Source organism: Uloborus diversus, chromosome 10 (assembly GCF_026930045.1).
Source record: "Uloborus diversus isolate 005 chromosome 10, Udiv.v.3.1, whole genome shotgun sequence".
NCBI lineage: Eukaryota > Metazoa > Arthropoda > Arachnida > Araneae > Uloboridae > Uloborus > Uloborus diversus.
Genome location: NC_072740.1, coordinates 126,528,801 through 126,547,082, shown reverse-complemented (window position 1 = coordinate 126,547,082; position 18,282 = coordinate 126,528,801). Strand labels below are relative to the sequence as shown.

The 18,282-nt window shown below is 30.4% G+C and overlaps 1 protein-coding gene across 1 annotated transcript in view; it reads left to right on the top strand.

Moving 5' to 3' along the window:
• LOC129231171 (intermembrane lipid transfer protein VPS13B-like) overlaps positions 1 to 18,282 on the top strand; it is a 49,182-nt gene that overhangs the window by 11,380 nt on the left and 19,520 nt on the right. Inside the window, exons 3-9 of the mRNA XM_054865419.1 lie at positions 4,006 to 4,306; positions 7,064 to 7,176; positions 12,276 to 12,491; positions 13,396 to 13,627; positions 13,884 to 14,060; positions 16,311 to 16,486; positions 17,007 to 17,204. Of these exons, the coding sequence (XP_054721394.1) occupies positions 4,006 to 4,306; positions 7,064 to 7,176; positions 12,276 to 12,491; positions 13,396 to 13,627; positions 13,884 to 14,060; positions 16,311 to 16,486; positions 17,007 to 17,204 (1,413 nt within the window). The remainder of the gene's footprint in view (positions 1 to 4,005; positions 4,307 to 7,063; positions 7,177 to 12,275; positions 12,492 to 13,395; positions 13,628 to 13,883; positions 14,061 to 16,310; positions 16,487 to 17,006; positions 17,205 to 18,282) is intronic.

Here is an 18,282-nt window from a genome sequence, read left to right as displayed (position 1 = left end):
AAAGAAAGAATAAAGAGAAGAAATATAAAAAACAGAACCAAATAGAAAAATTCTACAAAATCAAATTATGTACCTGAATATTGAAATAAAAACACACAAAAAAAAAAACATTCAAAAATCAGTTCGCTGAATCTTACCCCGGCATCTATTAGGAACTCATTGAACGAAACAATTGATTAAACATTTAATTTGCAATTACAAATATTTCAGTCAATCTGATTTAAAAAAAAAAAGCCTATAGCCTTCCTCAAAAAATGGACAATTCAACGCAAAAAGAATTTTTTAATTCGAACCAGTAGTTCCTGAGATTAGCACGCTCAAACAAACAAACTCTACAGCTTTATGTTATTGGTATAGATTTAAAAACATTTTTTAACAATTAAAAATTTATTTTGAGGAAAGATTTTTTAAAAAACTTATATTCCTTCAAAACTTATTCATTGTATACTTGGTTCTCAAATTGTCATGTCCATATTGTTATGTTTGGACATACTTCAAACTACCAACTTACTTTTTTTGTAAATAGCCCAAAATAAATAACATGTCTTTACTTTTGAAATTTGTGGAAAATATTATCAAAGAATATTTAGTTCAAGGTTCATACCCTTAATTTTTTAAGACATTTGGAAATAATTTTAAAAATTTTGTTTTTAATGGTGCATTTTCTCATTTGAATGCCCAAAATTGTACCTTTTATCATTTTTGCCATAATGTATGTCAATTCCTGTCTCTATACAGTATTATAATTTACTCAAAAATATTTGTGTGAATTAAAATAAAAGTTATTTCGTGTTAAACGCTTTAAAGGTAAGGTCTGTGTTTGTTCTCGCCTTTTTAGAACTGCCCAAATGCAGGACTCTGCAGTGGCCCTAGAGAGTACCCAAGCAACTGGGTTGTCCAACTTTTTTCATATCATTAGTTATATTTCATAATACTTTGTAGTATATCTATGCTTGCTGCAGAGTATAGGGTGTTAATTCCAATAACTGTCTTGTTAAATATAGTGTGTGTTATTTATATAAATACAAATATGGGGACCAGCAATAGGTTTTGGGCCCAGCTAGGCTGATCCTAGTCAGTTTATTAGTCCCCAATGAAGATCAATAGCCTTCTTAAAGCTTATCTATCTCGTTTCTCATTAAAACCTCTTCAGTAAGCTGCTCCAAGTGCCCAAAACCCAACTAAAGTAATAATTTTTCCTGATTTCCATATTAGCCTGATATTCAAATAGTTTAAAAGAATGACCCCTTGTCTTGCAATCTTTCTTTGTCTTTCTGGGACCAAATCAGGGAAAAGCTTCTTTCAAGGAGCGTACAATATAAATAGTCAATAGCAACCTGCTTCTTTTTTGTATAGACAGGCATTAAGAACAACTGTATGTTGAATTCTTTATATAGCAAAAAGATCTGACTGTTGATTTCCTTGGTTAACTATCTGCTGCTTAGAGATTGGTCTGTATTATGTTATGCACTTGTGATCTCCAACCTACGGCAGATTTTTCCCGGCCCGCGGGAAGCATACAACTGAAAAAAAAATTTTTTTTTTAAAATTTTATAAAAAAATTTCTTTTAAACATTTAAAAAGAGTAAACCCTAGAAAATCTCAAATGCCTCTACTGAGCATGAGCATAGCCAGAGTAAAGCAGGCAGGATCTGTTGCCCCTCCATAGAGAAGGGTCATTGAATCTCAGTTTCGTCCTTAAAGTTTCCGAAGATAGTTTAAAATTGCATTTTAAGGACTTCAGTTCCAAGAAATTTCTTTGGGAGAGCTACTTACCTGCCCTTTTTTCCTTTTTTTTACCCAAAAAAAGCTTAAAATGAGGTTTTGGGAGTTTTAATTTCAAATGATTTCTGAGACGAGCTGCTATCCCCTTCCCGAACATCTCAACGTATCTAGCTTAAAATTGTGTTTTTAAACTTTCACTGTCAAAAAATTCCTGGAACAGCTCCTGAATTCTAACCATTCTTCTAACATCATCAAAGATATCATGATATGTGTTTATGGGACTTAATTGTCAGAAATTTTCCCAAAAAGCATCAGGGCCTTCTTCATTTCTTTAACATCACAAATGACTAAAGATAGTCTAAAATTGCGTTTTTAAAACTTTAATTTGTGAGGGGAAAAGCCTTCAGTGTCACCAAAGATAACCTTAAATTGACTTCTTGCTTGGAAAATAATTTGTAGGAGAGAATCGCAACTGCTCTTTTTCTTTGACTAAAACTTGGAGAGCTTAGGGTCACAGAAATGTAACTACATTTTTCCCCCATTACTTTTGGGCACAGGCATATCAGACTTCAACTTATTTAAGAGTCACAAGAGCGTATGTCCTCCTGGCTGGAGTTCTGATTTGTGCATGCATATCTACGTATAATGTATATCGTGTTTAGAAAAACATAATCCTAACGGCTGATGCGACTTTGTGTCATTGAAAATTTATGGTGAGTGTAGTTATGTTAGTGTGACCCCAAGCCCCTGAATTGTGTTTTAAAGAACTTGGGAAATTTCGGGGGATATCACTCAATCCCCTGCACCTCTGTCCTTCTTCTGATTCTTAGATTGCCTAAAACTTTTAAAGACTTGTAACTTTTGGTATCTATATTTTCTTCAAAGCAATAAATTGCTCAAAAAGAATTTCTTAATGTTAAACTTTTCTTAAATTTTAAATATTTTATCATTTTTTTATAAATTAAATGTTGTGATATGAAATTGAGGCAAGATAAAGGCGGCAGAGTAAAGTGTTTGACTCGCCTTGAACAAACAAAGCACTGTGGACGGGGGCCAGCTAAAAACTTCCATCTTGTTGTACCTCATCTTGCCCCCTCATAATGTGAATCCTGGCTAGGCTCATGCGAGGGCCCGAAAATTATATTGCCCTACATGCCTGGGGCATGTAAAAATTCTGATCGAGCATGAATCTTTAACCCTTACATGCCGGCAGGGCATGTAATTATTATAATTTTTTAATTATAGTATTTTAATTAAAGTATTGGTAATTTTAATGACTACTTATAATGGACTATTTATTTGAACATTTTTTAAAATGTTTTATATTGAAATAATTCTTGATTCAGATATAACGCTGTTAAATTAATTTTTTGTCTGATTAATGCTGTACGACAAATTTAAATATCTTAATTTTTCTAGCCCTGGCTCATTCTACTGACCATTTTTTAAGTGAAAGATTATGGGGGAGGGGTGATAGCGCTAACTAAACCATCTGAATTTAAATGTTGTTGGATTATTGGCCCGCCTCACCTCTAAAAACTTACATTGTGGCCCTCCAGTAAAAAAGGTTGGAGACCCCTGTTGAAAATAAATTACAAACTACACAGCAAGCAATGAAAATATCCTCAAACCTTTTTTTGATCCTTGACATTTAGTAATCATAATTAATCATTCTCATGGATGTTATTCATCCATATCATGATAATTTAGTGAATGTCTTACTTTTGATGTAGAAGTTCTTTGATTAAACTAGGCTGACATGTTTCTTAGACATGAGCCCAGTTAAACATATTTGAAACATTCATTCACAATTAGTAACCGTATAAAATTTATTCTTATGCATGATTAACCATTTCATGATAGTGTGATGCACTTCTTATTTTATAATGAATCTGGTCAAATGTGTTTGAAAGGTTGTAAGCGAAAAGGTTATTGATTATTTAGCTTTCATGGTAGTAATTTAGCTGCTGGAATATGAGGAGTAGGAACGTATACACAAATCATCCCTACATATTGTTCACTTGACACTTCAAAGACGTTAAGTTTGTTTTTCACTCAAGCATTGTTGTTTTAAATTTGTAGGAAGATTTTGTAAAAAATATTTCATAGTGTCTCATGTATTATTATTTAAATGAATATCTTCCAATTAGTCTTACCATTCAATTTTCACTCTCATAATCTGTCTAGAACTTGTTATTCATTTTTATTCCTTTTAACTTGTGCTGATGTAAATGAAATTACTATTCTAATTATCTATCCTATTTGTTCTTTTTGATATAGCGGGATGCCAGTGGTAAAATTGAAACATACCAAGACCCTTTGTTGTATCGTTGTTCTTCTACATGGCGGCTTTATAGCATTTACAATTCTCCTCATTCCAAATATCCAGCTGTAACGAGGATACATATGTTTTGTGAAAATTTAGACTTTTCACTGACTAATCAGCAAATTCCTATGTTTCTCAGATTGATGAATCTCTGCATAGCATTACAGAATCAAAGTACTTTCAAAGATAAAGAAGCTATGAATGTAATAGATGATAAGACTGATTGTACTACTTCTACCATTGATGAGCATACAGGTACCACTTTAAAAAGTGTTCTCTACATAATTACTTAAAATTTTATAATATGTAACATGGTGCTTATAAATTGAAAAAGTGAATGTTCTAGTGTCTTCTCGAGCACAAAAACTGTACAATTCAAACATGGATGTTTAAAAAACACAAATTCCTTTATTTCTTATGCTATTCTATAATTTTTATGTTGTTTTCAAAGAATTGAAATGCAGTCGGACCTCCGTATATCGAAGTAGCAAAATTCCGGAAAAAAATTTGATTTATAGAAACAATCTTATTTAATCCTAAAAATCTCCTAAAACATTAAAAATTAAAGCTAATTTTCGTGTATGAAACCCAATTTCTAATTTATATGAGCATCGAATTAAATAAAATTTAATAATTAAAAAAATAACAGAAATTACATTTTTGCGTCTTCATACATCTTCATTCTTCGGCAATTCAACTTGATCCGCAATATTAGGGAATTTTCGTCTTGACAATGTAATCGAGAGAAAAGTAAAAAATCAATCTACTTAACGTGAATGATTTTTACTGCAGCTAAAAAGACTAGGAATGATAATCAACAGACAAAAGGGATAACTTGAAACTGATTTTACAATGTTACTGGTTATAACTAAGATTTGAAATAAACTTGAGGGAATTTAAGAACTCTAGAATGAAACAACCACCTTTCTACACACCCCTCAACCCCAGATTCCTTATGAGTTTCGTAGCAACCTTTAGTGGACATAATTTTCTCCTCTAACCTTCATTTTTCATGAGACAAAGTCTAAAGTGAAAAAAAAAAAAAAAAACTACGAATGTCTCGAAAAAAATTTGATATATAGAGATTTTTTTGATATATAGAAACACTTTTTCTAAGTAATGAACATATAAATTTACTGGGATTTCGATATATAGAAAATTTCAATCTTTGGAAGTTCGATATATGGAGGTTCGACTGTATATATTCAAGTGATGCATGTACACAGTTGCATAGCTAAGTTTAGGCGGCCCACCTTAAATGCCATCTGTTTGTTTAGGAGTTACGCCTGGGCATGATGAGCACCCCCTCCCTCTCCATTAAAATCACTTTGAAATGGAACAATAGCTAAAAGTAATATTGCTCTGTCATTTTTTTTCTTTATTATAATTAACGGAGCAATATTTTTTCTTTGAAAATTGTATTCTGCATATTTTTTAAGCGCTGAAGTTGTTGGGGATTCAGGATTTTTAGAGAGTGAAAAGTATAAAGAAATAGCAAAATACCTCTAGGTTTTACTTTTACTCTTGCATTGTCTTCCCTGTACAGTAGCAGGTTTGTCAAAAGTGGAGGGTGCTGAGGTTTTCAAACACTCCAAGAAAATATTTCTATTAACCTTTAAAATGTCAAGTTTTAGATTGGTCATCAATATAAGCTTACGTTTAGAACATTTCGACTCCTTTAAGGTTCCTTGTCTTACCCTTTTTTACATGTTACATTGAATATGTAAATTTTCAAATGTTTTAAACTTTCAGAAAAAATTAATCAAATTTTGCCACCTTAAAAAACATAATTTAATAGTTTGCATTAATTTCAATCATTGTCTTATTGGGTTTTTTTCTGATTTAAAATTTCATTCTATTGTATTTAACTTTCTTCAAGTAAGCTAACAAAGGAGTTTGAATATACAGTCAAACCTTATTAACACGAAACGGCAAAATATTTCGTGTTAGCCTATTTCAGGTTAACCAATTTCCACGTTTACCAGAGTTTTGTATACGCAGATAATGTTTTTGTGATCTGAATCAAAGTAAGTTTCTACGAAAATTTACACACGAGAATTTATATTTATAGTTTAAGTAATAAACTTATATTCATTATCAAAGTAGAGGAATAAATTTTAATCTGTGTACATTAATTAAAAAATATCTTCTGTAGATTTTTGCTTCAACCTTTTGCAGTAACCACATGGCATATAATAAAACGACCAAAAATTCATGTTCATTATCAAAACTTTGAATGGTTTTTCAGACCATTTCTCTACGTCTACATTTTCAGGCATTTGGTTATTCCTTGATCGCAAGGCTGGATTTTAACTGCAGTGTTGGAGGATAAAAAGCACTTTATCACTTTGAGACCTTAAACCTCTACATGAGCAGAACGGTTGTCCAGAATTAGAAATTTTTTTCTTTTTCATGATGAAATTTTAAATCTAATTTTGTCAGCCACTTGGTGAAGATTTCATCGTTCATTCAAGCCTTTTTACTGTGAGCATAGTCTATAAGTAAAGTTTGTACTTTAATGAAACAATGAGGTTTTCCCAATTTTCCCTCAACAAGGAGAGGAATTTCCATGCTGCCATCCATGTCCCTTGCATTTAAGTGCAGATCTTTCGACTTTCAAAAATTATTTCATGTAAAAGAATGAGGATTTTCTTTTCTTCTCTTCCTTTTTTCAAGACCTAAAAATGTTCTTAGCCTTATGTGGAAATTCGTCTAAATCATCTTAGTGTTAAATGACTGTTTTAACACTAATTTCTAGCTTTATCTCATGAGAAATGGCATTTATTTTGCACTAAGCGTTAAGGGATTTGACTTTTTGTTTTTGGTAATTCATTTGATAAACACTTATCAAGTTTTAAAACAATGATTTTCAGTTTTGTTATTGGAATTTTAATTTATTCACTTCAGCCAAAATTAGCTACTGTACTAATGCACATTTTTCAGACATTAATATAATTGATGTATTTTCAAATGAAATATGCTTGTTACTCAAATTTATCAAATTGATTTCAGATGACAAAGAAAGCAGGACTCAAGAAGAAAGTTGGGGAAATTGGGCTTGGTCATTCATACCAGATATGACTCCAATGTGGAATGCTTCTGAAGTTGAAGAACAAGAAAAAGAAGCAAATTTATTAAAATCAACTAAAATTCTTCATTTTGGTATATATATTGGGAAGACCTCCTGCATTTTGAAGGTATTTCTGGAGATAAAATATAATGCAATCAAATCTGCCGTGAAACCCCCAATTTAGTACCATTCAAATGAATAAAAATAAATGATTGTTTTGTATGTGGAGCGGCAAAACATTATTGATGTAATAATGAGTTAAATGACATGCATATTATGTTTTTGTTTTGGAATAGTTTATTGATCAGTTTTAAATGCTATTTTCATCAGTTTTGAATTACAAATTACTCTTTAAAATTTCCTTTTTTACTACTGTGCAAACTGTATAAGAAAATGTGGTATAACTGAGAGTCCCCCCCCCCCTCATGGTAGCTGTATTGATTGAGATTTTGTTTTACTAGAAAATTTGATGAATATCCATATGTAAACCAATGTGTAATAACAGAACAGTATGCTAATAAGTTTCTGTAAAGTATTCTCTCTGTTAAAAATTTTTTTTCTTGGTTCATGTTCTGTTGAATTGCTTTTCTTATTCTTAACAGAATTTATTTTTTTTAAAATTTTCTCCAACTAATATTACTATTATTTCCATTGTTGTCTGAAACAACATTTGGTAAAGCAGTCATTAGCATTTCAGTGGTTTCCACTTACAAGTTAACCCTACCCAAGTGTGAATCACATATTGGAATAAAACTTTGCATATTGATAAATTGACTTAAAAATATTGAACCCATTTTTTAAAAATATTGAAACAAACATCTCTAACAGTGTGAAATTCACCCCTAAATATTGGATAATGATTATTTTAAATGCTACCAATTCCTCCATGACTTTTTTTTTTTTTTTTGCAACTTTAGAAATAATTTATTTCTTAGGAGACTATTTTTTTTCTGTTCTTTCCTGAGTTTCCAAACTAATTTCAAAATTTCATGCAATTTCTTTCAGAGAAATTTTTATATTAATGTTAATAAAATCGCATAATGTTAATTAGACATGAAAATTCAAAAAATATTAGGTCACAACCTGTGGTCAGCAGGCAAATTAAGGAGCATTTTTTAATTTAACTTTTAGTATTCCAAGTTTTTTATTCATTTAAAAAAATTATGAGGATATCTAAAATCACTATTCTAAAGAAGAAAAGTATCGACTCATGAAACACTATTCAACATTGTATATATGTGCATATTTATTCAAAATAAAAAAATAAATGGAAAAATATTACTTCAACTATCAGTTAGAAAACAGAAAAAATAAGGTGAGCACACCAGTAGTAACCAGTAGTAGGCACACACACACAAGTAGTGGCCTCGCTTCAGTAGTAGCCACTTCAAGGTTTACATTTGAAAAAATGGGATTCCAGTTGCCCCTATGGATTCAAACGTGAAAGTGGTAATACCTCCTGCATGTTTGAATCCATTGAGACACCTGTAATACTATTTTTTCAAATATAAACCTTTTAGCCACCTCTACATAAGCACTGGCCACTACTTGTGTTTTACCTTCGCGTATGTATCTAATTTTTTTTACATCAAATGATAGTTTAAAAAAATAATTTTCTTTTTGTTGAATCAAAAATTTATAAACTAAATAGTAAGTAGTAAAATGTACAATGTAATAATATGTACATCTACAAGGAACAAAATAACTGAAAAAAGAATCGAGTTGTGTTACCGAAAGCTGGGGTGAGGAAGATCTTTTTAGAAAATGATTCTGATTTTCTTTAAGAAATAAAACAAAAACATTTGGAAACTTTTTCTTTTTTGTTGGAGAGAGCTAAGGGGAGGTTCCAGTGGGATCATGTACACATTTGTTTATTTCTGTTACATTTCTGTCCATCAAAAGATAAATGGAAATAACATTAATAACACAAAAATAAAAAGTAACTGCGAGACAGGTGATATGAAAGAAGTAGGGGAGGGCTGGAGAGGATAAATATTTTTCGCATTTCAAGTTAAAGGTCCTGGAATTTAATTATTCTTAGTAGTTTCATGTGAATATAAGATGTGAGAAATATTTTTTAGTATTTCATTCAGTTTTGCCTTTCTAAGCTATTTGTTTTTACTCAAAAAACTTTCATACTGAAGTTCTATTATAATGTTTGCAGCAAATTACATTCATTTATTGTTCATTAATGTATTCATCATAGTTTCTTGTTAAGTGTATGCTTAAAAAAATATTTTGAAAAATATTTTTTTTCCTCCGTTTAATCGGAAAGATTTGGTTGATTATAAATAATCGAAAAAGTGGCTAATTAATTGGTTCTGCTGATTAGTCGATGTATCCCTATTAGAGGGTACAACATATTATTTTATTTTAAATACAAAAATTCAACCAATGACTGACAATTTGATAAAATTAAACAAATTAAAGTTGAAGTGTTTATAATCAACTTAATCAATTTTCTAATTTCAGAATTTTGATAATTCTTGACTAGACGATGAATCGTAAAGGATCGTTTGCAAATAATCCATTCTTATCACGAATCACTCTGCAACGATAGCAGGAAAGTGTTGCCAGTTTACAAACAACCCCTTACCCTTCTTCGCCTATCCAAGAGTTATAGAAATTCGGCTCATTAGATTGCTGATAACTTTATAAATTTTACAGATATTGATTTGGAATTTTTTTAATGAGTTTTAGAATATATCTGAGTTTTGGATTATAAACATTACAAATTGCTATCTTTTGCGCATGCGCAGTGAAAAATTAATTAATTTAAACGTTCATATTTCATTAAATTTTCAGTATTTTCACTTCAAATTTTATTATCATGTTTCTCTAGTATGCTGTCAAATATTCTGAAAGTTTAGTAATGTTTGATAGAAAACTCTGCATGATATGAGCCGAAAACCTGAAAAAAAATCACATTTTTGAAAGAAATGCTTATATCTCCATGGGTAAAAGAGATACTTTCAGGAGAATATAAAAATAAGTTCTAGATAGGTTTTGACCTAATTTCTGAATTTTATAGCTTATTCCCAGCTATTTATAATGAAAAATGGTCAAAAAAACCTTTTTTTGTTTCCTCAATTTGTTGTTCATCCCCTAAATGAATAGTAGAATAGTAGATGAAATAGACTTGGCTTTTATTGGAAAATGACAGCTAGAGTATACTTTTTATGTGAAAAAAATTACAGCGCAATTTGTATTTTATTTCTCGAGAAACCCATAAAAATGTGAATTTTTGTAAGTGTCCCAGTACTTTTGATCATATAGTGTAAGTAATCCTGCCGATTTTCAGGTTTCTATTTTGAAAATTGTTCAAAATATAAGCCAAAAAAAGGGGGGGGGATGAAAAGTGTGTTTTTACAAATGACTGTAACTTCTTTCCTAATTTTAGTAGAATGAAAATTTAAAAAACATTGTAAAGCTAAAAAAATAATGCTTTCTATTGATGTATAGCATGACTTTCTTACGATAGATTTAAGTTTGAGGGTCATTCACGGTGACGGGGTAATATTGCAAATTATAGTATATTGATTGCGAATTATAGTACAGCTATTAATAGTATTTTCAGAAAAATCCTGCGACATGACAACTTTATATTTTTTAAATTTTTCAAATTTTCAATCATTTTTTGAATTTTTGTCATTAAAATTTAAAATTGAAGAATATATTGTACCCTCTACATAATTCCCTACTGTCCATTAGTAAGGGGTAAATTTCATTCCGTTAAAGGTGTTTGTTGCCAATAAAAAAAATACTGGTTCAATGTTTTTAAGTATTTTATCAATGTGCAAGGTTTTATTTCAATTGGTGATTCACACTTAGGTAGGGTTACTTGTAAGACATTACTGAGCCTTTATCTCAAAATTTTCATTGAGCAGAAGCTTGTTAAAAATTCTTTCTTGTGAACATTTAAAAACTCTTCTAGAATGCTGTACCAAGTGTGTTAATTTTTTTTTATTTGCTTTTGTATTGTTTCAGTATTAGCTTCAGCACTTTTACAGCTAATAAAGTTTTTTCTTTTTTTTAAAAAGTTTACTTCCCAAACAGAAGCTATGCACATATTCTAACAAATCTACTCAGAATTGAAAATATTATTAAAAAGCTGTAAACAAGTGCCTTACCTTAAATGAGTTGTTTAAAAAAATTAAAAATATTTTTTAGCCATTGCTTTGTGAGTCGAACTTTTTGGATCTCTAATATTAGTAATTTAGAAATCATTTCTCTAGTCTTACCATTTTAGTGAATTAACTGCTATGGAAAGTTAATATATTGGCCTGCAGTTAAAATCATGAGAATTCATCAGTAAATGCAACTTTTTTCCGTTCTCTGGCACCCAGATTTTGTCTTGTGGGATTCTATGGCTGAATACAAATGTCTAGTAGCAAAGTACTTTCTCATGATTATGTCTAAAACAAAACTTGTAACTGCAGTTCTGTTTATCTTTATTTATGTCAAAATCTGAAAATTTCGAATTGTTTTTCCAGCTGAAACATCTAGTATTCTTTACCATTTGCAATTTCACAAGTCTTCTCATTAATTGACAAAATCTAACTAGGTTGACCTGACAAATAGTTTTTTTAAGTTTTCCTTCTTCTTCTAAATTAATGAGACAAAACCTTTGAAGGTTATTGCATTGAAAGATTTTTGAATGCTTTGTGCATGCAATTTTTCGAATTCTGTTATAATAGTATATAATATGAATGCAACTTTGAAAATCATTATATAAGAGGATTTTTGAGAGATGAAAAAGTAAATTTTGTAGTAGTCTGCTTTGGCAGTACTAGATTCTCTTGTCCACTCATTTAATCATCTGCATGTGCTAAGTTGCCTACAAAGTTTTGTAGCTATGAAAATATATTTTTCTTGATGTCTGTTTTTGAAAGTTAGTGTATTCCAAAGAAATTTAATATATTTTTAAAGTTCTTTAAATATATTGAATAAATAAAAAAAGTCTTTTGCCAGCAACATCAGTATCTAAAGATGTTTCATAAAAACTGAATGATTAGGAACCAAATATTCATAACTTTGTGCAGTAATGCTTATGAAAATCATGCTGTAGTGTAAAAAAATAGAGTTTCATCTCTAAAAAATAATGTTGTCCAAGTGCACTCCTTAACATTTTATTTCTTTTTTTTCTTGATATAGCAAACTGTTGTTGTACCAGATCCTACTTGCTGTGGCTCTTCGAAATTCATTTTTTCTCCATTATTGGTTCTTGATTTGTATGGTTGCTGCATGGAATTCACTTCAAAAGGCAAAGACTTTGTAAATATGCAGATTGGTATTTCTGGCAGTACAGTAACTGGCTTAGAAGATTGTGCATGTGGATACGAAGATTTTTCAAGCAATGAGTCTGTGATGGTAATTTTGAAAAATTTATAATCTTTATTTTGACTATATAATGTTTTTCCCTCTTTCCTCCACCAAAGTCTGCATGTATTTTTAGAGACAATTTTTTCATTTTATTGTAGTGCGTCGTTGCTGCATGTACATCTTTCCTAGCATTGATTCTTTTTATGCTTTTAATGTACAGCTTTGCTTGCAGCAGTATTGTAGGAATTCGATATAAATTAGCAAAAGTTACATTGAGCAAAACCCAAACTTATATTTCAAAGCAAAATTATTATCTATTAAAGCAGAAAATGTGGCAAATATTAATGAGTAAATATAAAATTTAATGAAAATTAAAATAATAAAAAAGTAAATGTTGAAATACTGAATGAAAATTAAATGAAGTTTATATGTAAAATAAACTAAAATATTACTGAGAGTAAAAGTTCTGTAAATTAGCAGACAAATATTTTGATCTTTTATGTCTTTAAAGGCAACCATGCTTGTTATTAAAGGAATCAGTGTGGGAGTCTATTGCGACACACCTCCCCCCTAACATAATTTAATAACGAATTTTTATTTGTATTTCAGTTTTTTGCATTTGAAATGTATCATTTTTTAACTTTTTACCCCCCCTCTCGCCACAAAAAAGGAAAACCCCCCCCTTTGAAATTGTGTTTGATTAATTGTAACACATGCATAATAAAATGCGAAGGCAGGTTTGAATCTATGAGTTAAATTGGAGAACTGAGCATTCTAATTAATGTAATAGTATTGAGGGGGGGAAACCCCCGAAAAAGGGGGGGGGAGAGAGAAAGGAAATTCAAATTAAATTGACATGCTTGATTATTATATTGCATAAAATTTTTTTAAACTAAAACTTGTATTTTTGTACACATATTTAAAGTTAACATATTTACCTTTTCTTATGTAGCCAAAGGTATTTCTGAAATCTGGTGTACCTCCTAGCAGTGGTCATGCCTATAATTTTTTATCATCTTCCCTATTTGATCCATTAGCTGTCGAAAATTGCAATCAGAGGAGAAAGTATTGTTTCAACAAAGAAGAACATTTGTCAAAGTTTACGGAAGAAGTTTTAGTAGAGAGGTTTCCTGCCTTTGCTTTTGACTATCTTTATGAACTTGATGTTCCTGAAGAATGGTTAGGTAAATGAATTATTTGTTACTATAATCAAGTACATTTTGTGATTTCTTCAACATTTAGAATTTTTGAAAACTTTTTCTATAATGATATATTCTTATCAATTGATAGTAAATATAATTTCAAGTGTAATCATTTATTATTGCAATCACATACTTGCAATTAACATGTTCAAAGTATAGAATTGTAAGTAAATTTGTTTTCCAGAAGAAAGTTGCATCATTACCATTCCTAATCCTGTGATATATTATTCTTTTTTAGATAAAATGTCTACTGTAACAACTCTTTTTTTGGAAGAAAGTAATTGGCATGAGAGTTCTACATGTCGTTTGGTATTTGGACCCTTATGTGTTGATGTAACCAGTAGTTTGGTTCACAGAATATCAAAACTAATATTTTCTGCCAAGGATGGTGATTACTCATATTATTCTGAATCAAGTAAGTTTTTTGCTGCACTTCCCAGTGTGATTAAGGTGAAAAAACAACGTAAATAAAGCACAAATATTCGAGAAAATGCAGCATATAGCTATTTCAAGGCTACAATGGAGCCTCTTCATCAGTGCAAAAAGCTCACCAACACAACCAGAAGTTGCGAGAGAACTGTCAGTTCTCTCGCAACTTCTGGTTGTGTTGGTGAGCTTTTTGCACTGATGAAGAGGCTCCATTGTAGCCTTGAAATAGCTATATGCTGCATTTTCTCGAATATTTGTGCTTTATTTACGTTGTTTTTTCACCTTAATCATATTGTAGCACAAAGCTTATATGATAATTTTTCATTTAACTTCCCAGTGTTTTTCTCTTGGACATATTCAAGTGTTTTGTTTATCCAACAAAATTTCTGTCTGTTATTGTTGCATGTTTTTAAATATTTTGGAGCAATAGGATTTGTTATTGATTTTTCTTTGTCATGGCTTAATATTGTTTTTATTCTCTTTTCAATTATTAGAAAATAAGATAGTCTCATAATTCATTGCTTTATGTGGCAAGTGACCTTAGGTTCGGTGATCTTGGGTGGCCAACCTAAAGTCCTTAGTTTTGGTATAGAAGCCTTTTTTTGGCACTCTTAAGTTAATCCAGTAATACAAAGTTAAATAAACAATAAAATGAAATGTTACTGCCTTGGGGTTCACTACCAGTGGGAATAACTTCAAGTCTTTGGTGGCGAAATCCTGACTAATCTGCTGAAGAAATCATGAGCATTATGTCATGTGCAAGTATTTAATTTTGAATATTCTGCTGCAAAAATGCAAGGATCGCATAGGCAGAAAAAGGTTGTAGAGAGATATGATCATTTTGGGAAGGAGTAATGGTCAGTTTTTTTAAATCTTTTTTATGGGGGGAAAAAACAAACTTTGTTCTAAGGGGAATATATCCCCAACCCCGTGAATGCGCCCTCAATGTGCATGACATTGAATCTTAGGTGTTGGCAGTGGGTAAGGCAGGATGAATGTTGAATCATTCTCCTGCATACTTTTTTCGTTGGTTTGTCAAATATAATATTCTACCAATTGAAATCTTTTAAATTAACTTGAAGTATTTTGAATGATTTCAATAAATATTGGTAAAAGAACAAATGCTTGACAGAAATTATGAAGATATTTTTCGATATCCAATCTGTGCCAGAAAAAAAGTCATTATAAAGAAAAAAAAGAAGACTGATTTATGTTGAAGAAATTCTCGAGAAATAGTGAAATTATGCTTAGAAGTTAGTTACATGCTAATAATAAAATAAAGTGCTCCACTCACTAATAATAACATTTTGGTGTCAAGTGTCAAAAAGCTAGATATTACAAAGCAGCAAAACGGATATAAAAGCTATATGACAACTGTTTGATCATAGAAACCTACATTGTTCATGCACTGCGAACATCCAATGGTTCTCAAAGGCTTGAATTGCTTATGAGTAGATATTGCTGTTAAATAAGGGGCATACCATTAGGCTGACTATTTCTATATCACTGATACAGTCCAGAAAATGAAATGTTGTAAACTGAGTTCATTAGATTGTTTTCCTTTTATCATTACAAAATTTTAAATCAAAAGGCTATGTTATTTGTAATATACATGCCTGAAAACCTGATCAGTTGTAGTAATAGGTTTCATCTAGTGGTGCCTTTCTAAAGAATACAGAACAGAATTTTCTGTAGTATTTTTCTGTAGTTTTCTAAATACAAGTTTAAGAAAAACTTGACAGCTGAGATTCAGAAAGTTTTCCATTGTGTAAGAAAGCTTTGTTGGACTTTCAAAATAATGGTTGGTAATTAATTTAGTAATGCTCTTTTTTTAACTTTTTAAGAGTTGAACATTTTCTTTGAAAATGCGTATAAATATTAAACTTATGTTTTAGTATAAAATTTTCTCAATGAAAAATTTCACTTCTACTTATTTCATGAAGAGTAAAGAATACAGTTTATATAAAGATATTGATGAAGATATTTCACTTTTTACTAATTAATGAAAAGTGGACTGCAGTTATATAATCTCTTATATACCCTCACTTCTGCTCTGAAAGTCTAGCTTTACATCACTGGACACCAAAATATTTATTCATCAGCATGTATGATCTATGCAAATTTGTATGCTCAATTCTGTTACATTCAGATAATTCCTTTTATGTCCTTTAGCAGATGAAAAATATGTGCGAAGTTTTGTTTATTTTTTTTAAATGTAATTTACATCTCAATTTAGGTAAACCATCTTCACATGCAGTTAATATTGATGATGATGTCATAGAACAGCTTGAAGAATCTGTACCTGTTAGAATGTATCATCTGACTTTATTCAAACCAGTCATTCGATTATATGTTGCTGATCATACAACCTCTTTTACAGCTGCAAAACATGAATCTAAAAGGAAAAAAAAGGTACATCTTTGATAAATTTGCTAGCTAATTAAGTAATATTCAGTGAATTGCTTTTTTTTAGATGAATTTCTGAAGGGTTTTTGCCTTTTGTACAAATAATAATTAATCCATTTTATTCCAGTTAGACCTTTTTTGCCCATAATTGTAAGTTTTAATTTAATCTATTTCCTTGTTCAAGACATGCTTCATATAATTCTGTAATTATTTCCCTTTTTAAAGTAGTTTTCTTTTAAAGTTAAGTCCTTGGATTTATATAATACTGAAAAATGATACGCATTCCATATTTTGAAGCGGTCAAATAAAATATTATGTTCTGGATCCAGCAAACTCTGATTTAAACACTTTCTCTACCTCAATTTAAAAATAAATCCTGTTTTAATGTTTCATCACTCTTCCTAATGGTTTTTGATGTTGTGCTGTGCAGGAAATTATAATGTATGTCAAAATTCATTGTTCTATAATTTTTTATTAGCTCTTTTCTGTGTTTAATATATTGTTTTTTTTATATCTTTTTAAATAGAAAAACATACGGTCATCTAAATATTCCAGCATTCCAAAAGCATCTGAAGCAAATGTTTGCGTGGAGCTATATGCAGACTGTGTGGATCTGCAGTCAAGCATGCCCATGTATCCTCTACGTCTTGTGAAAATCATTGATAAGTTGCCAGATACTTCTCAGTTTTTACTTCATCATTGCTACAACTCTAGTTCTGTTAAGGTATTCCAATTTGAGACAGTTAAAAAACAGAAATAATTTTTTAGCTGTGTGAAATTTGGTAATTTTAGATGTTGGTTTTACTTTTTATAAATTTAAAAAAAAAAGAGATTTTTTCCTGTATTTTTTTTGTTAAGATAAAAGGATTAATTTTATTACACATTACTTGAAATTACTGTAATTTATTCTAGCTTAAATATTTTAACCATCATGCATTGAAATTGCATAATGATATTTGCATTTTAAAGAACCAGAATCGTAAAATTGCTATCAGCAATCAGTACTTGATTAAATTGTGAACCTACATAATGCAGACCTTATTAAGTCAAAATTAGAAACAGTATATAATTATAGAAGTTTATGGGGAAAAGATGAATCAAGTTTAAGATTATTCAGGTATTAACTGTAAACATCAGTTATGTGGTTTATTAATTAGTTTGGCATTGTAATTTATAAGATTATTTTCAGAGGAAAACTTCAGCCTGTATACGCAAACCGTTACGGCACTAAAAACTAATACTACTGAAGATATTTTGAGCTTGTGTTTATTTCATGGAAGATAATTCCAAAATATGCCAACTTAACAGTCTTTGTAATTTTACTACTAAGCAACATCAAAAGTTTTTTTAAAAATAATTGCAGCAGATATTTTTTGGAAAATCTATTCGTTACTTAACCTGATTGGTCAGAACCTTTATATCAAACACTGATGCAGTGAAATTACAATTTTATCTATTACTCAAGAGAAAATATGTTGTAATGCTTTCATTGCCTTATTGCAGTCGTGCTTAACTCTTTAAGACCGGGAAGGGGGGAATTTTTTACTACAGTCAAGTCCTGACTTTTTTGACCAAGCTATTTTAGAAATGGAATCTTCTACTCTGAGACCCCCATTGGCAGCAGCTCGTCAGTTCTTGTGTGCACTAATTGCAGGAGGCATTGTAAGCTGTCGCCTTAATCGCTGTTGCACTTCAGGCGCGTGGCCTTTTTCACTATTTCCCTAGTCTAGTGTTTATCGCGCATCTTTCTTGTTGGTTCAACTGTCTGCGATGTATAGATACATGGGATGTTTTAAAATTAC